The sequence below is a fragment of the Cicer arietinum genome, chromosome 5 (assembly GCF_000331145.2).
Source record: "Cicer arietinum cultivar CDC Frontier isolate Library 1 chromosome 5, Cicar.CDCFrontier_v2.0, whole genome shotgun sequence".
NCBI lineage: Eukaryota > Viridiplantae > Streptophyta > Magnoliopsida > Fabales > Fabaceae > Cicer > Cicer arietinum.
In genome coordinates this window covers 43,603,070-43,630,843 of record NC_021164.2, presented here as the reverse complement: position 1 = coordinate 43,630,843, position 27,774 = coordinate 43,603,070, and the positions used below count along the sequence as shown (strand labels likewise).

The 27,774-nt window shown below is 32.2% G+C and overlaps 1 protein-coding gene across 1 annotated transcript; it reads left to right on the top strand.

The window, feature by feature from the left end:
- The first annotated feature begins 20,973 nt into the window (after positions 1-20,973).
- LOC105852999 (uncharacterized) lies at positions 20,974-22,418 on the top strand. The gene is made up of 2 exons (XM_012719962.3): positions 20,974-21,141; positions 21,887-22,418. Exons 1-2 carry the CDS (start codon positions 21,018-21,020, stop codon positions 22,276-22,278), a joined length of 516 nt encoding a protein of 171 aa, XP_012575416.1. The 5' UTR covers positions 20,974-21,017; the 3' UTR covers positions 22,279-22,418.
- The last annotated feature ends 5,356 nt before the right edge of the window (positions 22,419-27,774 follow it).

The window sequence follows — 27,774 nt, the reverse complement described above, 5'->3', positions numbered from 1 at the left end:
GGTCATTTTTTTAAAAAATTCATGAATTAACTCAAGTCATTCCTACTCAAGTCCACAACCTAACACTTAGCAATTCCTACGCGATTACCACGGCAAATTGGGTTTCGAATTAGTTTCTACAACCATCACACTTACACACAATAATCAACACATAACACTTAGCACCTTCAACGCAATTACCACAACGACTCAAATTCAAATCACTCAATCATAAACTCAAATCAAACATGACTCGCGTGCCAGGCACCCTAATGCAATGCGTATATGCCAAAATGCATAGACTCGGAATTCCAAACCAAAACCCTCCTCGAAGGGCCGTAAATCATAATTGTACCGCCTATCGCAGGCCGAAGTACCAATTACCGAGGTGCCACCTATCACGGGTCTGTACGATTTACTAAAAAGCGTAAATCATAAACGTACCACCTATCACGGGTCAGTACAGTTTACCGAGGTGTCACCTATCACGGGTCAACACGATTTACTAAAAGAAAAAGCGGAAATCGTAAATGTACCACCTATCACGGGTCAGTACAGTTACCATGGTGTCACCTATCACGGGTCAACACGATTTACTAAAAGAAAAAGCGGAAATCGTAAATGTACCACCTATCACGGGTCAGTACAGTTACCATGGTGTCACCTATCACGGGTCAACACGATTTACTAAAAGAAAAAGCGGAAATCGTAAATGTACCACCTATCACGGGTCAGTACAGTTACCATGGTGTCACCTATCACGGGTCAACACGATTTACTAAAAGAAAAAGCGGAAATCGTAAATGTACCACCTATCACGGGTCAGTACAGTTACCATGGTGTCACCTATCACGGGTCAACACGATTTACTAAAAGAAAAAGCGGAAATCGTAAATGTACCACCTATCACGGGTCAGTACAGTTTACCGAGGTGTCACCTATCACGGGTCAACACGATTTACTAAAATATAAATCGCAAACGTACAACCTATCACGGGTCCGTACAGTTTACCAAGGTGTCACCTATCACGGGTCGACACAATTTACCAAATGAAATGCATGAGCATACACAGACTCCATTCACAACAATCGTTAAGCAAATGCAGATATTAAAAGATTCCCCATTTTTAATACCCATTTAACTTAAACGACTTTCAAACAACATTAATTAAATAAGTCATTAAGAGATTCCCCGTTCTTAATACCGATTTAACTTAATGATTTTCAAAACAAAACGTTAAGCAAACAGTCATATTAAGAGATTCCCCATTCTTAATACTCATTTACCGAAACGACTTTCAAACAACATTAATTAAATAAGTCATTAAGAGATTCCCCGTTCTTAATACCGATTTAACTTAATGATTTTCAAAACAAAACGTTAAGCAAACAGTCATATTAAGAGATTCCCCATTCTTAATACTCATTTACCGAAACGACTTTCAAACAACATTAATTAAATAAGTCATTAAGAGATTCCCCGTTCTTAATACCGATTTAACTTAATGATTTTCAAAACAAAACGTTAAGCAAACAGTCATATTAAGAGATTCCCCATTCTTAATATACTTTTGACTTAAACGATTTTCTCGCAAAACATTCAGTAAACGAGTCATTAAGAGATTCCCCATTCTTAATACTCATTTACCGAAACGACTTTCAAACAACATTAATTAAATAAGTCATTAAGAGATTCCCCGTTCTTAATACCGATTTAACTTAATGATTTTCAAAACAAAACGTTAAGCAAACAGTCATATTAAGAGATTCCCCATTCTTAATACTCATTTACCGAAACGATTTTCAAAAACGATAGTTAAGTAACCGAGACATTAAGAGATTCCCCATTCTCAACGCCCAGTTAACTTAAACATTTTCCTCAAATACACATTAAGTAAACCGAGGTATTAAAAGATTCCCCATTTTTAATACCCATTTAACTTAAACGACTTTCAAACAACATTAATTAAATAAGTCATTAAGAGATTCCCCGTTCTTAATACCGATTTAACTTAATGATTTTCAAAACAAAACGTTAAGCAAACAGTCATATTAAGAGATTCCCCATTCTTAATACTCATTTACCGAAACGACTTTCAAACAACATTAATTAAATAAGTCATTAAGAGATTCCCCGTTCTCAATACCGATTTAACTTAATGATTTTCAAAACAAAACGTTAAGCAAACAGTCATATTAAGAGATTCCCCATTCTTAATACTCATTTACCGAAACGACTTTCAAACAACATTAATTAAATAAGTCATTAAGAGATTCCCCGTTCTTAATACCGATTTAACTTAATGATTTTCAAAACAAAACGTTAAGCAAACAGTCATATTAAGAGATTCCCCATTCTTAATACTCATTTACCGAAACGACTTTCAAACAACATTAATTAAATAAGTCATTAAGAGATTCCCCGTTCTCAATACCGATTTAACTTAATGATTTTCAAAACAAAACGTTAAGCAAACAGTCATATTAAGAGATTCCCCATTCTTAATACTCATTTACCGAAACGACTTTCAAACAACATTAATTAAATAAGTCATTAAGAGATTCCCCGTTCTCAATACCGATTTAACTTAATGATTTTCAAAACAAAACGTTAAGCAAACAGTCATATTAAGAGATTCCCCATTCTTAATACTCATTTACCGAAACGACTTTCAAACAACATTAATTAAATAAGTCATTAAGAGATTCCCCGTTCTTAATACCGATTTAACTTAATGATTTTCAAAACAAAACGTTAAGCAAACAGTCATATTAAGAGATTCCCCATTCTTAATACTCATTTACCGAAACGACTTTCAAACAACATTAATTAAATAAGTCATTAAGAGATTCCCCGTTCTTAATACCGATTTAACTTAATGATTTTCAAAACAAAACGTTAAGCAAACAGTCATATTAAGAGATTCCCCATTCTTAATACTCATTTACCGAAACGACTTTCAAACAACATTAATTAAATAAGTCATTAAGAGATTCCCCGTTCTCAATACCGATTTAACTTAATGATTTTCAAAACAAAACGTTAAGCAAACAGTCATATTAAGAGATTCCCCATTCTTAATACTCATTTACCGAAACGACTTTCAAACAACATTAATTAAATAAGTCATTAAGAGATTCCCCGTTCTCAATACCGATTTAACTTAATGATTTTCAAAACAAAACGTTAAGCAAACAGTCATATTAAGAGATTCCCCATTCTTAATACTCATTTACCGAAACGACTTTCAAACAACATTAATTAAATAAGTCATTAAGAGATTCCCCGTTCTCAATACCGATTTAACTTAATGATTTACATAAATATATATTTATATATATATATATATATATATATATATTACTTACTTTTAACAAATATCTCCAAAATATTATTAACTTTGGCTAAAAAGCCTCCGAGCCAAAATCCAAAATACACAAAAATACATAAAGCACACTTTAAAATTACGGGTCTTACATTAAACTATATAATAAATATGTGCATAGTTATATTTAATTATTTAAGACTATTTACTATTTTAATTGTTTGTTTTATAAATAATTATCTTAAGATAGTAGTAATATTGTGATCAATTTCTTTATTTCTATATATTTTCTATGATATGATGGTTTTATACATATTTATTGGGATTTAGTAATAAATATAAATTATTTATGTTAAATTTAATTATTTTATCATTTTGACTATTCTATAAAGATGGTAGTATTTTTATGTGATTATTTTAGTATAATAATAATTGTAGTTAATATTATGAATATGAGAGTTTTCGTTGTTAATGTATTTTAAAATAGTAATTATTTAAATTACTTTTTATAAATATTTGTTTTGAAATATTGGTAATACGTTATTAATGAAATTGTGTTAACAAAATTAGTTCGGGTAATAGTTGGTTTTATTTAATAGTAATAATAATAATGATGATGATGATGATGATGATGATGATGATAATAATAATAATAATAATAATAATAATAATAATAATAATAATAATAATAATAATAATAATAATAATAATAATAATAATAATAATAATAATAATAATAACAACAATAATAACAATAATATTGTCTCCTTCCTATTTCTCATTTAGCTCCAACACTAAGAAAAGAATATTTAAACCATAGCCACTACTACAAACCCTATTTCACAAACCCTTTATATAAATAAAACCAAAAATCCTAGCCACCATCACCATCACCTCCTCTTTTTCGGCATCAAAAGCTTAGAACTTCTTTTCCTTGTGAACGACTTTGTGGGGGCTTAGAGCTTTGTACTTGGAAGAAAAGCGGCCAAGGTAAGGGCTTTTCCCCCACACAATTTATAGTTAGGCTGTTAGTTGAATGACATGAAATAAATAATCGCGATTACTTGTATTTTAAAAGAAATAAATGTAGACTAATAAAACCCCAATTTTTGTGAGATTGAATTTAATATTTAACTCCTATGTAGTAAAGTAGGAAATTTTATGCGATGTATGATAAACAAAATTTAACTTTTAGTATATATATTAGTTGGAGTGTGAACTTTATTGTTATATATGTTATAGTGTTAATTTTTATGGCCTACATGATATCAAATTTTTATCTCTATGTGTATGTGGTGATCATAGTCATAATTTTTATCATTATTTGTGTATGAGTATCTGATACTCATGATATGGATGTGTGTATGTGTTCTTAATGTTGTGTGAATAAGGTGATGATTTTAAAAAAGTGATTTTTGAATGTACATGACATAATTCTTAGTGGTCTTTGTGGGAATATATCTATTTCATATTACATCTTCATGACATGGCATATGCATCTTCGTGGAAGTTTCCTTAGTGGCAGGTGTGATTTTCTATTTGGAAGTTGCTTTAGTGACAGGTGTGATTTTCTGTGTGGAAGTTGCCTTAGTGGCAGGTATGATTTTCTGTGTGAAAGTTGCCTAGTGGCAGATTTATATCTGGATCATGTAGTTTTAGGAGCATTCATCATGCATATGTGTTGATATAAAATTTATTAGTTTGTTCATTTTTTTCTTTTAAATGGGAAGTTTTAATGTTTATGAGTTTTGTGTTATTCTTCTATATGTCTTGCTTTGGTTTGATGTGGATGATGGAAAAAAATTGACCCTTACAACAACATTTTAGGTACTAATGAGTTCGAGGAGATTCAAGAGTAGTTAATGAGTATTGACGTGTGGCGAACGCGGGGTAAACATGAGTTTTTCTTTCAAGACGATTTTGTAATAATGGAATTGTCCAATATTTTTAAGTTCTTTTAATCTTTTGTCACAAACTTTTAAAATGTACTAGAATTCTAGGAATACGGAAGTGGTTCTCTTCTGTTAAGAATAATCGTCTTCGTATTATTTTAGTTTTGAATAAATATTTTCTTAGTGATATTGAATAACGTGATTGGTACTAATTATGTGTAAGGAATAAATGTTGAGTATTAGAAGAAAAAACAATTCATAAACTTTTTAACTTCAAACCTGGGGCGTTACATAAGTAACGTTTTGGATTAAAAATCTGGGGCGTTACATACTTCAACTTCAAACCACTCGGAGGAAATGGTCACACAGACTTCAGTTGAAGAGCACATTGCTCTTGAAAATGAGGAAGAACATGTGGTACAGAAAAAGGAGACTCGACCAAAGCTTGAAATTCGACTTCCATTTCCTCAAAGATTATGAAAGGAAGAAACTCAAAAACAATTCGGTAAATTTCTTGGTGTTTTTAAAAAATTGCAAATCAACATTCCTTTTGCAGAAATAACATATGTCAAATTCATGAAGGAGATTATGTCAAAGAAAAGAAAAATTGGTAGTGAAACAGTGATGCTTACTAAAGAGTGTAGTGTTATCCTACAGAGGGAGCTGCCATTGAAGCTCAAGGATCCTGGAAGCTTTTTTATCCCTTGTGCTATTGGAAATAGAACTTTTGGGAAGGCCCTGTGTGATCTTGGGGTTAGTGTAAGTTTTATTCCTCTCTCCATATACAAAAATCTAGGCATTGGAAGATAGTTTACGGATCGCTCAATGAAACACCTATATGGAGTGGTAGAAGATGTGTTAGTCAAGGTGGATAAGTTCATTTTCCTAGTGGATTTCGTGCTACTAGACATGGAGGAGGACAATGACATTCCTTTGATTTTGTGGAGACCATTCTTAGTAACAAGGCGAGCTATGATTGATGTAACGGATGACACCTTAACTTTAAAGGTAAATGAAGAAACCGTCACTTTCAATATTCTAAAAGCCATGGAACATTCAAAAGGAAGAGAAGGGTGCCATCGAACTGAGATCTTAGATGCGATAGTCGACGAAGAAATTGAGCATCAAGCACCCTTTTGCCACTAGAAAGAGGGTTATGCTTATCCCCCAAGATGTTGTTAAAGAAAGTGATGATCCAAAGGTGAAAGAGGTTTTAGCCATGTTAGAAGCATCACCATTTTATTACTCCCGTTTCCCTACTAGATGGGAGGAGTTGAAAGGGGACGAAGACGAGTCCTTAGAGAAAAGAAAGAGACATCACAAATTGAACTCAAGCAGTTGCCTCCTCATTTAAAATACGTATTCCTTGGTTAAAAAGATAAGAATCTAGTTATCATTAGTGCAAGCTTTAGTGATTTACAAGAAGAAAAGTTGTTGAGAATTCTACGAAAGCATAACGGTGCCATCGGTTGGTCCATTGAGGACTCGAAGGGAATAAGTCCGACTTTTTGCGTGCACAAAATCCTAATGGGGGACAATCACAAACTAGTTGTACAACCCCAAAGAAGATTGAATCCGACAATGTAAAAAGTGATTAGGAAAGAAGTGATAAAGCTCCTAGAAACTGGTCTCATTTACCCCATCTCAGATAGCTCTTGGGTGAGTCCTATCCAAGTGGTACCAAAAAAAGGGGGAAGAACCGTCATCACAAAGGAAAATAACGAGCTAATTCCTACACGAACGATTATAGGGTGGAGAGTTTGTATTGATTATAGAAGATTGAACAGTGCTACACGGAAGGATCATTTCCCGCTCCCTTTCATTGACCAGATGCTTGAGCGAATAGCTGAACATGAATATTACTACTTTCTAGATGGCTACCCGGGGTACAATCAGATAGTTGTAGCATCCAAGGATCAAGAGAAAACTGCATTTACATGTCCATATGGGGTGTTTGCTTATCGACGGATTTTGTTGGGTTGTGTAATGCTCTTGCCACTTTTCAAAGGTGCGTGATGTCCATATTCTATGATATGATTGAGAAACATATCAAAGTATCTATGGACGACTTTTCTGTCTTTGGTTCATCTTTTGATAATTGTTTGATTAATCTATCTCTTGTATTAGAAAGGTGTGAAAAATCTAACTTAGTCCTAAATTGGGAAAAATGTCATTTTATGGCAAGAGAGGGAATTGTGTTAGGCCACCGAATCTCCCACAAGGGGATCGAGGTTGACAAGGCCAAAGTTGAAGTTATTGAAAAACTTCCCCCTCCTACCAATGAAAAAGGCATCAGAACCTTTTTAGGCCATGCTGGATTTTATAGGAGATTTATAAAAGAATTTTCAAAAATTGCACAACCGCTTACATACCTACTTGTGAAAGACACACCTTTCAAATTCAATGACGATTGTTTGAATGTTTTTAACAATTTGAAAAATAAGTTGATAACTTTCCCCATTATCACTGCGCCTGACTGGTCATTACCTTTTGAAATCATGTGTGATGCTAGTGATAATGCTATCGGGGCAGTCGTGGGACAAAGAAAGGATAAGTTGTTGCATGTAATCTACTACGCTAGTCATCTTTTGAATCAAGCACAACACAATTATGCCACAACTCAAAACGAATTAGTAGATGTAGTTTACGCTTTTGATAAATTTCGATCTTATTTATTAGGATCGAAAGTTATTCTTTACACTGATCATGCTGCCTTGAGGTATTTGTTTGCTAAGCAGGAATTGAAGCCAAGGCTACTTAAGTGGATTCTATTACTACAAGAGTTCGACATTGAGATATGAGATAAAAAGGGATCAGAGAACAATGTAGCCGACCACCTATCTCAATTGGAGAAAATGGAGGAGGATTATAACACCAGACCGATACAAAACCAGTTCGTTGATGAGCACATCTTCGCAATTACCAAGGCACCTCGGTTCGCTGACTTTTCTAATTTCAAAGTCAGTGAGGAAATTCCATTTGATTTCACATACCAACAACAAAAGAAGTTTATCCATTATGCCAAATTCTATGTATGGGATAAATCCTTTCTGTACTAAAGAGGAGTGGATGGGTTGTTGCGAAGGTGTGTGTCTGAGGAGGAGCAAGAAAAAGTCTTGTGGCACTACCACGACTTTGATTATGGGGGTCATTTCAGTGGGGATCAAACTGCAGCAAAAGTTCTCCAATCGGGACTATTATGGCCTTCATTGTTTAAAGATGCATTCAATTATGTGACGAAGTGCGATCGATGCCAGCACACTGGTAACATTTCAAAATGGGATAAGATGCCTCAAAATCCTGTATTAGAAGTAGAAGTGTTTGATGTGTGGGGTATTGACTTCATGGGCCCATTTCCATCCTCATATGCAAAAGTTTATATTTTGGTGGAGGTGGATTATGTCTCAAAGTGGGTTGAAGCAGTTGCTACACCAACCAATGATTCGCAACATGTCATCACATTTCTCAAGAAGAACATATTCACACGTTTTGGCGTGGCTCGAGCTTTGATTAGTGACGAGGGCACTCACTTTCGAAACCGGAAAATGGAATACCTTCTAAGGAAATATAATGTGCGTCATAGGGTGGAAACCCCATATCACCCACAAACTAGTGGGCAAGTTGAAGTATCCAATAGACAGCTCAAGCGAATCCTTGAAAAGACAGTGAATGCTTCAAGAAAAGATTGGTCAACGAAACTTGATGATGCACTTTGGGCCTACCGAACAGCTTTCAAGACCCCCTTGGGTATGTCACATATCAAATAATGTATGGTAAAAGCTTATCATTTGACTCTTGAACTGGAGCATCGAGTATTTTGGGCCACGAGGTACATTAATTTTGACTTGGTCAACGTAGGCGAATCGAGAATTCTTCAGCACCACGAGTTAGATGAGTTTCAGAATTCTGCAAATGAAAACACCAATATATATAAAGAAAAAACCAAGATGTGGCATGACAGAAAAATTAAATTCATGGAGTTCCAAGAAGGAGAACTAGTTCTTCTCTTCAACTCAAGATTGAAGTTGTTTCCAAGAAACTAAAGTCAAGATGGTCGGGCCCTTTCAAAATCATCAAGGTATTTCCATATAGTGCTGAGGAGTTGAAAGACACACACTCAAACTGGAACTTCAAGATGAATGGACAAAGAATCAAACCCTACTTAGGGGTAGAGTCAAAACTTTCAGTGGAGTCCATCAATCTGATCACCACTTGAAGAGTGGAATGTCAAGCTCAAGACACTAAACGAGCGCTTATTGGGAGGCAACCCAAATTTGTATCCTTTGAACGTTATTTTTGCATTTCAGTTTCATTTTAATCCATTTAGTTTCATTTTAGTTATTAATTGCTAGTTATATTAGCTCTTGATGTTATGTATGAGCAATGAATCAAAAAGATGTTTTGGGGATTGATTTTACTGTTTGGATTCGCATCATTTGCGCCTAAAGCACGACCTTTGCGCTTGAAGCATATTAGAGGAGGTTTGATACTGTCAGCGCGCGCCTCAAGCACGTAATCCGCGCTTGAAGCGCATTTTGCATGATCTATCACTAGTCGTGCGTGCCTAAAGCGCGTGTTTCTGCGCTTGAAGCGCATTTCACCAGTTTTGTCACTGGCTGCGTGCGCATGAATCTGCGCCTGAAGCGCATTTTAGAAAGTTGAACATTACCAGTGATGACTCTTCATCATATGCATATTTTCCCACTGTTTTAGTCTTATTTATCCTCAATCATCAGTTAAATTAAGGATTTATTTGATATATTTTGTTGATTTTTGTTCTTTGAGTTAATAAAATGTTTTGTGTTTTTATTTCGTTGATTAAGTAGGAATTTTTCATAATTTTACATTGCGTTTTGTTTTAGTGGAGTGCTGAATTTTGGTGAGAAATCAACATGACATATGTAGAGTATGTCAGCCATATCTGGAGTTGTAGATGTCCAATTGGAGTCACACCAAGTGCAAATGAATGCTAAGTTCCATAGCTACAACTTTCATGAAGACAACGGAACCAAATTCAGATTCGAAAGAGGCGACAAATGCAATATACGCCGGACAGCAGATGTTGAGCGCTTGGAGCGCGCCTGAAGCGCTTTTTCCAGCATCTGCTACTGCCCAAACGCGCCTGGGGCGCGCGACGCGCACCAGCAACCATAGAAACGCAGATTTTTTTACTGTTTTAGGGATCTTTTTCACTCTTGGGAAGTTGGGAGACTTGTGCCCTAGCATAGAAACTCAAAGACGGCCGTTTCTAACATCATTGGAGCAGTTTTATCAAGAATCATTCATGAATCCTTCTTGTAATTCTTATCTAATCTTTATCTCTTTTATCTCTGTCATGAGTAACTAAACCCTATTTGTTAGGGATGAGTGTAACAAGATGAAACCCTTATTTTTATGATTTGATTTCTAGTTATATGAATGAGTTTATTGAATTATTTTTCTCATCTTTGTGCTTAATGCTTTTTATTGCTTGATCAACATTAAAATGTTCTATGATTTGTATTTTGAAACACAAGTGGACTTTACGAATGCTTGAGATGAGAAATTCATGAATTTGTAGTCTAGACATAGGTGCAGGTCATGAAACCAATTAAATTAGTTGCGAAGCAATAATTTACAAGAGAATTTCTATACGGTAATGCTTAACTCTAATCTTAAATCTACTAAGGAATTAGGGGTTACTTTGGAATTAAAGGTACTGTCACTAAGACATTAGGGCAAAAATAATAAAGAGAATTCGGTAATAATTCAATAAAGGATTTCAATAACTAGGATCAAATTAGACACCAAGGTTGGATTCGAAGTGAAACTCATCCCTAACATTTTTCTCAATTTATAAAGGATCAATTTTATTATTGCTGTCAACTTTAAATATTATTTCAATCAACTTGGGAACTTTTTGTTCAATTTTGTAATTAAATATAATTCAGCAGTAAAACGCAATCCTTGAGTTCGACACTCGGTACTACCGTTTTATTATTACTTGCAACGATTCAGTACACTTGCTGAAACACAATGAACTAGCGCGCACCTGAAGCGCATTTTCTGTATTTTCTTACTACCTGCGCACGCTTGAGATGTGCCTCATGCGCTTGAAGCGCATTTTTCCCAGTGTTCCCAAAGCTGAGTTTTAAAACCCTTGTTCTCACACAACCCTCCCCTCCCATAAGAGTTAACTGATATACTCATCTCTATTACTACTCCAAGTCTAGTACTCAGTTCAACAGAGGTAAGATTTCCTCCCCTATCAAGCATTCTTCCATCATCAAGTAAGTTTTCTCAAATTGTTACTATCAACAGCTTTTTGTTCATTGATACATGTGGGTTATTTGAATTCGAATTTGTGCTAATACTAGAGATTGTTCATTGATGCATGTGGGTTATTTGAACTCGAAATGGGGTTAGTATTAGAGATTGTTCATAGATGCATGTGAATTGTCTGAAATCGAATGTGTATCAATGTTGGAAATTGTCGCTTATGATTGTGGATTGTTCATGTATTTCATGCCTTGCACTCCACCTGTTTGATAAAATGACACAAGCACTTTTGAATCCTAGTTACCACAAAATTTTTACTACACTCCAACTGTTTGAGAAAATGACACAACCACTTTTGAATCTTAATTTATCAAAGGTAAATCTATGTGCATTGTTATCATTCAAAATTTTGTTGGGTAAATTCAGGGCAGATGTTGTGGTTATTTTGTCAAGGGGAGACATGCTCAAACTAATTATCTCTAACCTTGAATATTTTGAATTCTGGATGTGCTTAATTGTTTTGCAGGACCTAATGGCAACCCAACATAAAGTTAAACGCACTAAGGTCACAAATGCATCTTCCTTCCAATCACACGATACATTTTTATTAAAGAATATGGCAACGCAAGAGTATCATGCCAAACTCCCCACAATCAAGAAGTCTGTGAGTGAGAAGAATTTTAAGTTGGAAGCCAATGAAGTTGTTCACATCTAGATGATGATTGCTGCTAGAGGAGAAGCTGAACACATTTATCACCATAGCGAGCAAATCCTTAGCAGTGGAATTCTTCTCCAATGCCTATGATCTGAAGTTTGACAAACCATTCCCACATGATCAATTTGTGAATTATGTACGGGGAAAAAGGGTGCCCTTCACACTTCAAGTCATCAATGCCATCTTTGATATGCCGAACTATACAGATTTCCACTTTCAAGCTATGAAGGATCACATTATAAAAATAGACACTTAGGAGATCTTACACATCTTATGCAGACCAGACACATATTAGGTACGAAATAAAGATGGCTCACCTAGAAAACTGTGTTCGTTGGATGTCACCCCAATTGCAAAAGCCTGGAGCACCTTTGTTCATCATACACTACTACCATGTTCAAATGTGTCAGATATAACATTTCAGAGAGCATGTATACTAACCGCTATCATAAAAGGCGACAGTCTTAATGTGGGCTAGCTAATACCTCATGATATTATGGGGACATCAATTCTTGATCCTCCTACAGGCTACTTCCATCATGCTTCCCTAATAAGAAAACTCGGTGAGCAGGTGATGGTGTTACCTAAACAGGGTGAAGAAATGGTGAAATCTGCTACCCCAATAACTACTAGGTGGATAGAAAAACACTCTATGATTCTCGCAGACTATCCTCATGCTCCACAAGCAGCAATTCCAGAGGAGGAAAATACTAAACCACAGGGGCCACATGACCATCCTCAGCAACAATCACAGCTCTCCACAGAGGATAGATTTTGCCGGCTGGAAACTATGATGGAATAATTGATGATCGATCAACGAGATGGACAAGCTAGAATCGATCTGGGGATGACCAATCTCTATCGAGTCTTTGCTACATCTCAACAGACACCGGGAGGCATGTTTTACTCTGATTTATTTTCACCTCACCAGTATACTGGGGACTACAGTGGTACAAGAGCATAGGACCTAAACAAAGCCCCTTGAATGAATTACCCAGCTGAGAGAAGTTTTTTCTTTGTTTTTATTTTTTCTTTCTTTTTTTTTTCGGTTTACTTCAGTAGTTGAATTGTATGTTTCCTTTCCTTTCACTAAATGTGTACTATGACGAGGAAGTTGCAATAACTTGCATTTGATCTTAAGTTTTAAGTTTGGGATTTTGAAATTTAAATTTCATTTCTTTGCTCAGGTCATTGCTCAATTCGACGAAGTTTCACTAATGCATACATTGTTGATTACTCTGTGGTTGTAGAAGTCGAACTTGCCATCAATTTTTCAAAAAAAAAGTTAGTGACATGTTTAACATTTTTTGACAGTTCATGCTCTCCCTTATTATCCTAGCTATGAGCTTTTGGGCATAAACATTTTCATTCTTTGTTGTCTGATTATCTAGACATGTGTTATCTCTTCAGAACATGCACTAATTCTGACTTGCATCACTTGTAATTTATGCATACACTGAGGCAATTTTTTTGGTCGTTTGAGCATTTTTAACTACCATATGCAAATTTTATCCTTGCTAACCCCTTTAAGCCTTGCCCTCTGTTTCAGTTACTAGCCATATTACAAGCCAAAGACCTGATTTTAATTTAATCACCTTACTTGGAGTTAGGTAGGAAATGTTTTGTCTTGGTAAAATTCTAAGTTTGGGGTTGCTCATGGGATATTAACCTTTTAAGTTTGCGGGGTGGAGATTCTCACAAAAAAAAAAATCAAAAAAAAAAATTCAGTTTGTGTGTTTTGATAAATAATATCTTCTTGGTTCGTTTGTCAATGTTTGAGAATCTCCACAACGAAAAGGTGGAGAAATATAAAAAGTGGTAGAATAATTTGGAAATGTATGCCGAACTCCAAGTAGTAAAGCCTACTAACCCAAAATGTCCTACCCTTACCTAAGCCCCATTACAACCTGAAAGTCCTCCAAAAGTGTATGTGTGATGCACGTTCTAGAATATGAGTGATAAATTCATAACCCTTGCAAAACACTTGAGAGAAATTTTGGTGAGACTGTGTGAAGAGATAGTTGAACTTGATGAATGAATGCTAAAGTATACAAATTGTGTTGTTTTTTTTAAGCAACCATGGAGCATGATGAATGTTTTGTAGTAGCTGGAACTTTGAGAATTGAGTTTGATTTGATTTGAGAATTTGAGTTTAATTTTACTTTTAACTGTACCAAATCTAAAATTAATTGTTGGTTGGGGACAAGCAATAGATTAAATTTGGGGTTGTGATGATTCTTCATCATATGCATATTTTTCATTGATTTTAGTCTTATTTATTTTCAACCATTAGTTAATTTGAGGAGTTATTTGTTATAATTTGTTGATTTGAGTTATTTGATTTAATGAAATGTTTATGTTCTTATTTCCTTGATTAAGTAGAGATTTTTTACTAATTTTACGTTGCTTTTGTTTTAGTGTAGTGCTGAATTTTGGCGAGAAATCAACATTACCTATGTGGAGCATTTTAGCCATATCTGGCGTTTTAGATGTCCAATTGGAGTCACCCCAAGTGCAAATGGAAGATAATATCCATAACTACAACATTCATGCAGACATCGGAACCCAATTCAGACACTAAAGAGGAGCACAATGCAGAAAACGTCAAATAGAAAAAGTTGTGCGCCTGAAGCGCAACAGTCGCGCCTTAGGCGCATTTTCAGCATTTTTCCACTGTCGAGATGCGCTTGAAGTGCAAAGCAAACGCCTGAGGCGCGTGGCAACATCAGCATTCATTAAAATGCAATTTTTTTCACTTTCTAGGCATCTTTTTTACTATTGGGAAGTTGGGAGACTTGTGCCCTAGCATAGAAACTCAAAGACGACTATTTCTAACAACATTGGAGCCGTTTTATCAAGAATCATTCATGAATCTTTCTTGTAATTCTTCTCTAATCTCTATCTTTTCTATCTCTGTCATGAGTAACTAAACCTATTTGTTAGGGATGAGTGTAACAAGATGAAACCCTTATTTTTCTGATTTGATTTCTAGTTATATTAATGAGTTTATTGAATTATTTTTCTCATCTTTGTGCTTAATGTTGTTTATTGCTTGATCAACATTAAAATGTTCTACGATTCGTATTTTGAAACGGAAGTGGAATTTACGAATGCTTGAGATGAGAAATTTATGAATACAGATGCAGGTCATGAAACCAATTAAATTAGTTGTAGAGACAATAATTTAAAAAGAGAATTCTTGTACGGTAATGCTTAATTCTAAGCTTAAATCCACTAAGGAATTAGGGGTTACTTTGGAATTAAAGGTTCTGTCACTAAGACATTAGGGTAAGAATAATAAAGAGAATTCAGTAATAATTCAATAAAGGATTTCAGTAATTAGGATCAAATTAGACACCAAGATTGGATTCGAAGTGAAACTCATCTCTGACATTTTTCTTATTATAAATGATCAATTTTATTACTGTTGTTAATTTTCAATATTATGCCAATCAATTTGGGAACTTTTTGTTCAATTTTAGTAATTAAATATAATTCAATAATAAAATGCAATCCTTGAGTTCGACATTCGGTACTACGGTTTTATTATTACTTGCAACGATTCAGTACACTTGCGGAAACGCTATCAAAGAGACAAAGTAAAAATTCTTATTCATGTCTATTCTTCTCTTTGAGTATCCATTTGTTTCAATACAAGGATTTTTTTTTACTACTCAAAATGTCATTGATGAAAAATCTGCATAAGGGTAACTATAACACGAAAACCCTTTCCCTAAAGTAGATAACATACCCTTTTTAAGAAAAACTTTGGAAAGAAGATGATATTGATATTTGAGAAATAGATGTTATGCAAGAGCACTTTATATATTTTTCATATAACAATTACAATCCTTGCAAGCATACTTTTTCAATCTAGGTTTTGAAAGAGATAAATAAATTTAAAAAAATTTATTCAAAAACATACACTATGCCAGACCACTTCCTTAGTATTTCAAACATTGAAGGATCTTTACTCTTACACGGTAAAGTTCTAAATCAAGAGACCCAGCTCTGATACCAATTGAAGTAGTTGGAAAATACAAGACACATGAGTTTGAATTGTGTTTGCGATTTTTGAAGGCTATTTAGACTTCCTTACACAAATTGTTCTTTATCAAAACATGCAACTTACTTTTATAAAAAAAGGTTTAGACAGAGTAAGGTTGAATAATAAATAAATAAGATGCGAAAAATAGAAGAAGATAAAAGAGACATATTTTTATAATAGTTCACAACAAATTGTTCCTATATCTAGCTCTCCCTTTACAAAGAGATTTTACCTTAGCACAGTCGATGACTTAATCCACTATTTCCATAAATAGCATAAAAGTATTCTTTACTCTACCTTTTAAGGCTTTTAGTATTTTTCTCTAGCCTCTCCAAGTTGTCTTCATCAAAACCTTCTTCAACTTTCTAGAATCTTGCCATTAAGATTCATGAGAATCGTGGTACCTTTTCACGTACCTCTTAGGGGTGAGAAGGTTGTTGTCTGATTTGACACAAAGTTTGTTTTTCGAATTCTAACTCTCATTGAGAGGGTGTTATAGATCAAGTCCTCTATCAATACAAGTATGAGAGAACAAGATATATGAACAAGTAGTAGATTCTAGATGTTGATCAGAAGATGCACAATTGCTTCGTCTTCTTTGGAATGTTGAATTTCATCATAGCGTTTACTTCTTTTATATCATTGATTTCCTTCAGTGCATACGACATAAGTTAGAGTTATATGACCAGATACTTGAAATGATTATCAGTGGCAGAGAATCACTCGCTTGTCAAGCTTATTAGAGGCAATTAATTACTTGCTTTATCAATCGTATAAGAGGTAGACGAGCTGAGAATAGCTGAAACATAATGTATCATGTATTTCTAGAGTCACTAGAACTAGAACATTGCTTGCGTTATAAGAGTTAGTCAAAAAACAACATTGCTTTGCGTCGTTGGAAGCATGTGTTACAACACTTGCGTCAAAATCAAACAAATTGAATGAAGTAAAGTCTTGTTGTTCCTCTGTCTTCGTCCAATCACCAGAGGATATAACTTAAATCAAGGTAACATTTGACTTTGAACTAATACTTGCAATATTACGTCTTCCTCCAATAGTAGACATAGTTACTTGTATATTAGGATATAATATTCTTTGTGTATAATACACACTTAGATTATTGTCTCTATTTTACTTGGAACTTATGCTACTCTAATATGAATAGTCATTAATATAACTCTTTGTGTTCTAACTTAATATGCACACTTTGCAAATACAGATACGAGATAATTATTCTTTATTTGTTTGTTTTTGTTATCTTAAAACATCTACCAGAGGATTGTAGCGAAATCCCATTTTGCACTAACACACCCTATTAAAGTTTCTAACTCATAGTTTAAGCTCACCAAATTTTAAGTGTTCTCGTTAGTCAATTATTATACAAAGGTCTTCACTCACATCTAACAAGTCTTAAGATGATTTGTGGGAAATACGATTTTTACGTTTGATTGACATTATTTTACACTCATGAAATCAAGCGGAGCATAAAATTAAAGTTACATAATTAACTAAAAATTTAGGAATAAAAACGAAGATAAAAACGACACCAAATTGATAGTTAGATAAAGTATCACCGACGTGTCGAAGCACTGACAAGATCTGACGTCAACTTTATCGAAATGTGTGAATAAGTAGAGTTTCTTGAAAGTTTCGACGAGAGGAATCCAAAAATGATATCCTTTTTTTCCAATGGTGAATACAGAGGTCGAAAAAGGAAAATATAGTCCGTCCAAATAAGAAAATGTGACCGTTTCTAAAAAGAGAATATGTGTAGAGCTTCTTCAAAGTTTCAACGAGAAGAATCAAAAAACGATGTCCATTTTTTTCAATGATCAACACGGAGGCCGAAAAAGGAAAATACAGTCCGTCCATTTTTACAAAGATTATTTTTAAGACAATAAAAGAGAATATGCATACCGAAACTATATTATATTATTTTTACCCAAGGACAAGAAAACTTGCTTGATTGGAGAAATTTTTTTTAGTTTTTTTTTTATTCCTAAATTAAATTCAAGTCCCCATCTTTTTGTTTCTTTAACAAAAAATTTAACTTAATTGAAAAAAAAAATCATAGCTGAATTAAAAATTTAAATTTGAACGGACACAATCTAAATAAGTGTTACGTTTTAAATCGTAATTTCTATATCAATATTTACATGTCCTTTTGAAGTTGCTTTTGCCAAAAGGTTTGCCTTAATTTAATTTGAAATTTGACTCTTGGCCCAAAAAAAGGACATCTTATTTCCATATATATATAGAGAATACTACTTTAATATTTAGCAATATTGCATTGTTGTAATACTCCAAGAAGTGACATGGGTTACTCAAAAGTTGCAACTTACTTTTATAAAAAAGGATTAGGCAGAGTAAGGTTGAATAATAAATAAATAAATAAGATGCGAAAAATAGAAGAAGATAAAGGAGACGTATATTTTTATAATAGTTCACAACAAATTGTTCCTATTTCTAGTTCTCCCTTTACAAAGAGATTTTACCTCAGTAAAGTCGAGGACTTAATCCACTATTTCCATATATAGCATAAAAGTATTATTTACTCTGCCTTTTTAGGCTTTTAGTATTTTTCTCTAGCCTCTACAGGTTGTCTTAATCAAAACCTTCTTCAACTTTATGGCATCTTGCCATTGAGGTTCACGAGAGTCGTGGTACCTTTTCACGTACCTCTTAGGGGTGAGAAGGTTGTTTCCACTATCGGACTAATTTACATCAGTTTTAGTTTGTGTCTGATTCGACACAAAGTTTGTTTTTCGGATTCTAACTCTCATTGAGAGTATGTTATAGATCAAGTCCTATATCAGTACAAGTGCGAGAGAACTAGATATATGAACAAGTAGTAGATTCAAGATGTTGATCAAAGGAAGCACAATTGCTTCGTCTTCTTACGAATGTTGAATTTCATTATAGCGTTTACTTCTTTTATATCATTGATTTCCTTCAATGCATAGGACATAAATTAGAGTTAGATGATCAAATGCTTGAAATGATTATCGGTGGCAGAGAATCACTCGTTTGTCAAGCTTATTAAAGGCAATTGATTACTTGCTTTTTCAATCATATCAGAGGTAGACGAGCTGAGAATAACTGAAACATAATGTATCATGTATTTTTAGAGTCACTAGAACTAGAACATTGCTTGTGTTATAAGAGTCAGTCAAAACGCAACATTGCTTTGCGTCGTTGGAAGCGTGTGTTACAACACTTGCGTCAAAATCAAACAAATTGAATGAAGTAGAGTCTTGTTGTTCCTTTGTCTTCGTCCAATCACCAGAGGATAAAACTTATATCAAGGTAACATTTGACTTTGAACTAATACTTGCAATATTACGTCTTCCTCCAATAGTAGACATAGTTACTTGTATATTAGGATATAATATTCTTTGTGTATAATACACACTTAGATTATTGTCTCTATTTTACTTGGAACTTATGCTACTCTAAGATGAATAGTCATTAATATAACTCTTTGTGTTCTAACTTAATATGCACACTTTGCAAATACAGATGCATGATGATTATTCTTTATTTGTTTGTTTTTGTTATCTTAAAACATCTACCAGAGGATTGTAGCCAAAACCCATTTTGGACTAACACACCCTATAAAAGTTTCTAACTCATATTTTAAACTCACTAAATTTTAAGTGTTCTCGTTAGTCGATTATTATATACAAAGGACTTCAGTCACATGTAGTAAGTCTTAAGATGATTTGTGGGAAATACGAATTTTACGTTCCATTGACTTATTTTACACTCATGAATTCAAACTCACGCTCACATCATACATTAATTGACACTTTCATAAAATAAGTGAATCACCAAAAGTTTCACAGCAACGCCAGCCCTACAACGTGCAATAGATGTGTCTGAATGTGTTTGAAATCAGCGAAGAATTCATAGGATCACCAAAATACGACTGGAAAAACAAGCGGAGCATAAAATCAAAGTTACATAATTAACTAAAAATTTAGGAGTAAGAACGAAGATAAAAACGACACCAAACCGATAGTTAGATAAAGTATCAATGACGCGCTGAGGCACAGACAAGATCTGACGTCAACTTTATCGAAATATGCGAATCAGTAGAGCTTCTTGAAAGTTTCGACGAGAGGAATCCAAAAACAATATCATTTTTTTCCAATGATGAATACGGAGGTCGAAAAAGGAAAATATAGTGCGTCTAAACAAGAAAATGTGATTGTCTCTTAAAAGAGAATATGAGTAGAGCTTCTTCAAAGTTTCAACGAGAAGAATCAAAAAACGATGTCCATTTTTTTCAATGATCAACACGGAGGCCAAAAAAGGAAAAATATAGTCCGTCCATTTTTACAAAGATTATTTTTTAGACAATAAAAGAGAATATGCAACCGAAACTTTATTATATTACTATATTATATTATTTTTACCCAAGAACAAGAAAACTTGCTTGATTGGAGAATTTTTTTTTTTTTGGTGTTTTTTTTATTCCTAAATTAAATTTTAGTCCCCATCTTTTTGTTTCTTTAATAAAATTTTAACTTAATTAATAACAAAAGCAAAAAAAATTCATAGTTGAATTAAAAAATTAAATTTGAACGGAAACTATCTAAATAAGTGTTACGTTTTAAATCGTAATTTCTATATCAATATGTACATGTCCTTTTGAAGTTGCTTTTGCCAAAAGGTTTGCCTTAATTTAATTTGAAATTTGACTCTTGGCCCAAAAAAAGGACATCTTCTTTCCATTTATATAGAGAAAACTACTTTATTATTTAGCAACATTGCATTGTAATCCTCCAAGAAGTGACATGGCTTACTCAAATTCATATATGTTTCTTGGTTTGGGACTTTTTATTATTCTCTCTTCTCAAGTTCTAGCTCAAGTTCCTCTTCTTCTTCCGCCACCTCCACCTCCTCCTCCTACAATTATTTGTAAGTCATGCTAGACTATAATGTATTTTTCTACGTCAAATGCACATGTTTAAAAAAATATGATTCAATACATGTATAAATATAACACACATTCTAATGAACATATTAAAATGAAATTAATATAGTACTTAAGTTCTAGTTCAATGGGTAAATGGAAATAATGTTAGGTTAAACATTTTATCTCAGATTTTAACCTAAGACTTCAGAGTTGCGTGTGTTAATTATGATGGAATTTACCATTTCTTCTAAAATAAAATAAAAATGATATTATTATAAAACTAGGACCCTCAAATTAAACTTATTAAAATAATATTAATATTAAACTTATAACTTTATAATTATTTGGTTTCAATATGATTTTAGTTCCTGAAATTGTATTGCTTTTTATTTTAACTCTTATAAGTTTTTTTTTATTTGAATTAAGTCCTTGCAGATATAAAAAATGTCGTTTTAAATTCTTAAGTTAGTTTATGGGATCACATGGTACGACACTATAGGATCACATTTGAGCTCAAGGACTAAATATAACTTTTTTCAAATTTGCTGAGATTAAAATCAAACAAAAACACTTAGAAGGACTAAAACCAAAAAATAATATAATTGCATGAACTAAAATCATATTCAAACCTCAAACTTTTATTAAGGTATACGATTTTTTAAGAAGTCAGAAAATCATACTTATAAGGTTTATATATAAATTTTTATTTCACTTTTACATTTCTTGATATAATGCATTCTCCAATAGATATTATAAACACAATGGAAACCCCAATGACAACTGTGGATAGTTATGCTGGCCTGATGCATGAAGTGACACTTCTAGAAGCTGAAGCTGATCGGATGACTTTCCGTGCAAATTTGATAAAGAAGAATGTTGCTAAATCTATTCATCAAAGCCGTAAATTTCTAAATCATTTATTTGATGAAGAAGATAAAGTTTCCAAAAGTAATGAGGAAGATAAAGTTTCCATAACTAGTAAGGAAGATAAAGTTTTCAGATATGACGAGGAAGACAAAATTTCAAATAATGAAGAGAAAAAAAAAGTTTTAAAAAATGAGGAGAAAGAGAAGGTTTTTAAAAGTGACAAGGAAGATAAAGTTTTCAAAAATGATAATAAAAATACAATTACAAATTAAAAATAATGAAAAAAAATGAAGTTTACCAATGTGACGAAGAAGATAAACTTTCTTTAATATTTCCCCTGTATTAATAGCATGGAAAAATTTATATCTTAATTGTATAAATAAAAGGGTGAAAGTAGACATTATACTTATAACTTGCCATATATATACATCAAAAATTGAGTTATATATAGTTCATATCAATATTTGGGTAATGATACATTGCTATCAGATGTCAAACATTACAAACTTACACCTTCAATACTTCTTTGAAGAAGACAAATTAAATTAAATCAATCCAATTGTCGAATAATCTTGAATTATGTTGATGATCTTATATACAAAACTTCAAACAATTTAGAAACTCGTTGGTAAAAGTTTTAGTAATAGATATTGTAACATTCTGATTTAATTCAAACTATTATTAACGAAATTACAAACATGAAAAATGTGGATTATTATTATTATTTAAAACAAGGCTAAAATAAAATAATTATTTGATCTAAACCAAATAATAAATTTTCTTTTATTGACTTCCACAATAAAAACATAGTTATTACGATTACAAACAAACAAGTAGTTGTGTAAATAAAAGAACGAAATCCTAAAGTCAAGACTCTTGGGTTTTTTCTACCCAAGAGAAAACCTAGTTGGTCACAATTTTGAATGTTTGTGAAGAATTCTCAAGGCTAACACCAGTGTTAAAAAGAAAAATCAGAGCCTCCATTTACACTATTGTTTTACAATTTTAATAATTTCCACATAATTTATATCTTTTTTTTTTTATTCAGATAACTTATATACTTTCATAAAAATAGACTTTGTGATTATCAAATATATAAATTTTCACTTAAATCAAAGTTAATATTATAGACCCGGAACAGTTGTAAAATGGTGATTAGTTCTACTTTGATTAGTAATAATTTTTTCATCTCTAAAAAAATTGTTAAGTTTTTATGATTTAATTTTGGCAAAACATTGTTTTTATCATATTATTTCAAGAGTAAAAATTCTTATTTAATTAAAAACTCTATAATTTTTTTCAATATGATGTATTCTTCTTATAACCTTACCTATTTACAAAATTAATACATTAATAAATTATTTATATCGTATTCAAAAAAATTTAAACCCCATGCAAAACATGGGTAATAGTCTAATAATATATTAAAATAGACTCCTAAATACTATTGTAACACATCATCTAATATTGTGTCATTTCATTCAATTATTGTCACCACAACAAAAATCTGATGTGCCATATGTAATATTATATATAACTAATCATGTGCCATGAGTTATAAATTTAGGAACAATCAATATTAGTTAATTGACACTCATTGCTGCTCCATCATTATTGGTAATAATTTTTCTATGGTTTTAACTCCAATTAATATATTGGTCCTATAAATGCTTAAATATATAAATGACAACAATTTGTGGAAGTTATTTTGTATCATATATTGCATATGTTTATTTGGAAATTGGAAGACAATGACACATAAACTTTGGTCTCTATGCAACTTTTCTATTTATAAGTTGTTTAGATTGATTGAGGACAATTTTGTAATTTCTTTCATCTAATTTGTTATTCTTTTTATATTTATTTTACGTGCTTTTTATAATTTATGTTTATATATTTGAGTTTTAATTCTGACTATAATATGTTACGATATCTTTATGATCAATTATTGTGTATACATTTGGTGCAAATATTTTTGAACAAATTGTGCTTGTATTTTATTATGAATTATGTTAAGTGTTGTAACACCCCAAATTTTATAATAAATATTTTCATAATGAAATAGAACTTTGGATAATTAATTTGGTGTTAAAACTATTTTAGAATATATGTGTATAAATCTTGTGACTAACTTTCATTATATGGGAGCTTTCTATGATACACTAATTTTGTATATATTTGAATAAATAAGTGATATAAATAACAAATATAATATTTTATAATTTTATATATTTTTTCTATAAATAATAGTATTTTAGTGTAAATATTTTAAAGAATAAGATTTTAGGCGACTCTACATGTATATGTGTGTTCGCAGTTAATGTGATATTTTCTTGTGTGTTTGACTGATGTTAAGTGTGCACATATTTAATTATTTAAAAACATATGTTATTTTAATTATTTATTTTACAAATAATTATCTTGATATATTAGTAATTTTAATATTTATTTTATTTATTTTTATATAGTTGCACATATTTATTTTTATTTATTTTATCATTTTGACTATTCTATAAAGATGATGTTTTTTTATGTGATTATTTTGAAAGATGTTATAGTAGTAATTATAGTTATTATTTTGAATATGAGAATTTTGGTTAAAATTCGATTTATTATTTTAAGGATAGATAATATTATGTTAAAATGAGTATTTTGGAGAAACATTTCTAGAAAAGTAAAATAAACTATTTATTTATTGTGTGCTTTTAGAAATACTAGAAAAATGAATTTTGGATAAAACGACTGTTTACACCCCTATTTTCTACTTATGCATATTAATTTAGGCTATTACTTGTTGGACTTTTTCTTTCCTACACCTGCGAAATTGCTCATTACACCTCTATTCCTGCAAAAGACACATACTAGACTCTCCTGCGTTGGGTCTTACAACTTGTTTTACTCATGTAAAATTTATCATGTACCCCCAAAAAAAAATTTAAAATGTCAAAAATACCCTCAATTATTTTTTTACGATTTCACACAATCTAAGGTAAATTTTTTTCACCCTTTTTTTATTTCCGGAGTCGTAAAAAAGTTTTCAGGTAGGTTCCATTTTTCTGGTAACTATCGGAATACTTGTAATAAGATTTCCGGTACATAAGGTATATTCCGCAAAACATAAAACGAAGTTTTCCGGTATAAAAGGAAAAAGTTGTGTACCGGAAAACTTAATTGACAAGTTATCCGGTACAGAATTGGCTTCCGGAAAACTTCATATACAAGTTTTTCGGTACATAACAATTTTTTAAAATTTATTTTTAAGTTTTTTGAATTACATTAATTTATTTTAAATGTTAATGGATATGGATAAACTATTACTATTAATGGATAAAACATGCGTCGATACTACAAATATTTTTGACACATATCAGGTATGAATAAAAATAATTAATAATGTAAAAATATATTATTGTTATTAATTATAATTTATTTTATTTCAGATATTTGATACAAGGGATGCTGATGTGAATTGGGCAAAAGAAATCGGTATAAAAAATAATGTTATTGTTATTATCAGAAGATCAGATATAGAGACGGGAGAGAGAGGAAGGAAAAATAAATTACTATTAATTTGTGACAAAGGGAGAAAATACAAGTGTGCTGCTAGTTCAACTCGAAGTTCAACAAAAAAGTGTGATTGTCCTTTCAAGCTTAGATCAAAACCGTTAAAAGATGGTTCAGGATGGATAGTTAAAGTAATTTGTGGAATTCACAGCCATGAATTACTTGATACTTTGGAGGGGAATGCATATGTTGGACGCTTAAATGAAGAAGAAAGAAAGCATGTTCATGACTTAACAAAATATAATGGAGCATCGAGACACATATTACTCTCATTGAAAGACCGAGATAAGAGTAATGTTACTAAAATATCACAAATATATAAATAGAGGAGTATGATTCGATTGAACGTGAGAGGTAATAGAACAAAGATGCAACATTTATTCACGTTAATTGAAGATGAAAACTATATGTGTCGGAATAGAAAGTGTGAAGACACTAATGTTATAAAAGATATTTTTTTGGGTGCATCCTGATTCAGTGAAGACTTTGATGTTATGAGAGATATTCTTTACTCTTACACGGTAAAGTTCTAAATCAAGAGACCGAGCTCTGATACCAATTGAAGTAGTTGGAAAATACAAGACACATGAGTTTGAATTGTGTTTGCCATTTTTGAAGGCTATTTAGACTTCCTTACACAAATTGTTCTTTATCAAAACATGCAACTTACTTTTATAAAAAAAAGGTTTAGAAAGAGTAAGGTTGAATAATAAATAAATAAATAAGATGCGAAAAATAGAAGAAGATAAAAGAGACATATTTTTATAATAGTTCACAACAAATTGTTCCTATATCTAGCACTCCCTATACAAAGAGATTTTACTTTAGCACAGTCGATGACTTAATCCAATATTTCCATAAATAGCAAAAAAGTATTCTTTACTCTGCCTTTTTAGGCTTTTAGTATTTTTCTCTAGCCTCTCCAGGTTGTCTTCATCAAAACCTTCTTCAACTTTCTGGCATCTTGCCATTAAGATTCATGAGAGTCGTGGTACCTTTTCACGTACCTCTTAGGGGTGAGAAGGTTGTTGTCTGATTTGACACAAAGTTTGTTTTTCGAATTCTAACTCTCATTGAGAGGGTGTTATAGATCAACTCCTCTATCAATAGAAGTGTGAGAGAACAAGATATATGAACAAGTAGTAGATTCTAGATGTTGATCAGATGATGCACAATTGCTTCGTCTTCTTTAGAAAGTTGAATTTCATCATAGCGTTTACATCTTTTATATCATTGATTTCCTTCAGTGCATACGACATAAGTTAGAGTTATATGATCAGATACTTGAAATGATTATCAGTGGCAGAGAATCACTCGCTTGTCAAGCTTATTAGAGGCAATTGATTACTTGCTTTATCAATCGTATCAGAGGTAGACGAGCTGAGAATAGCTGAAACATAATGTATCACGTATTTATAGAGTCAGTAGAACTAAAACATTTCTTGCGTTATAAGAGTAAGTCAAAACACAACAATGCTTTGCATTGTTGGAAGCGTGTGTTACAACACTTGCGTCAAAATCAAACAAATGGAATGAAGTAGAGTCTTGTTGTTCCTCTGTCTTCGTACAATCACCAGAGGATATAACTTAAATCAAGGTAACATTTGACTTTGAACTAATACTTGCAATATTATGTCTTCCTCCAATAGTAGACATAGTTACTTGTATATTAGGATATAATATATTCCTTAGAACTTATGCTACTCTAATATGAATAGTCATTAATATAACTCTTTGTGTTTTAACTTAATATTCACACTTTGCAAATACAGATACGAGATGATTATTCTTTATTTGTTTGTTTTTGTTATCTTAAAACATCTACCAGAGGATTGTAGCGAAATCCCATTTTGCACTAACACACCCTATTAAAGTTTCTAACTCATAGTTTAAGCTCACCAAATTTTAAGTGTTCTCGTTAGTCAATTATTATACAAAGGGCTTCACTCACATCTAACAAGTCTTAAGATGATTTGTGGGAAATACGATTTTTACGTTTGATTGACATTATTTTACACTCATGAAATCAAGCGGAGCATAAAATTAAAGTTACATAATTAACTAAAAATTTAGGAATAAAAACGAAGATAAAAACGACACCAAATTGATAGTTAGATAAAGTATCACCGATGCGTCGAAGCACAGACAAGATCCGACGTCAACTTTATCGAAATATGTGAATCAGTAGAGCTTCTTGAAAGTTT

Coding starts and splice junctions, on each gene's coding strand:
- LOC105852999 (XM_012719962.3), top strand. CDS start 21,018: ATGGCTTACTCAAATTCATATATGTTTCTTGGTTTGGGACTTTTTATT. Junction 21,142..21,886: donor TCCTCCTCCTACAATTATTT/GTAAGTCATGCT, acceptor ATTCTCCAATAG/ATATTATAAACACAATGGAA.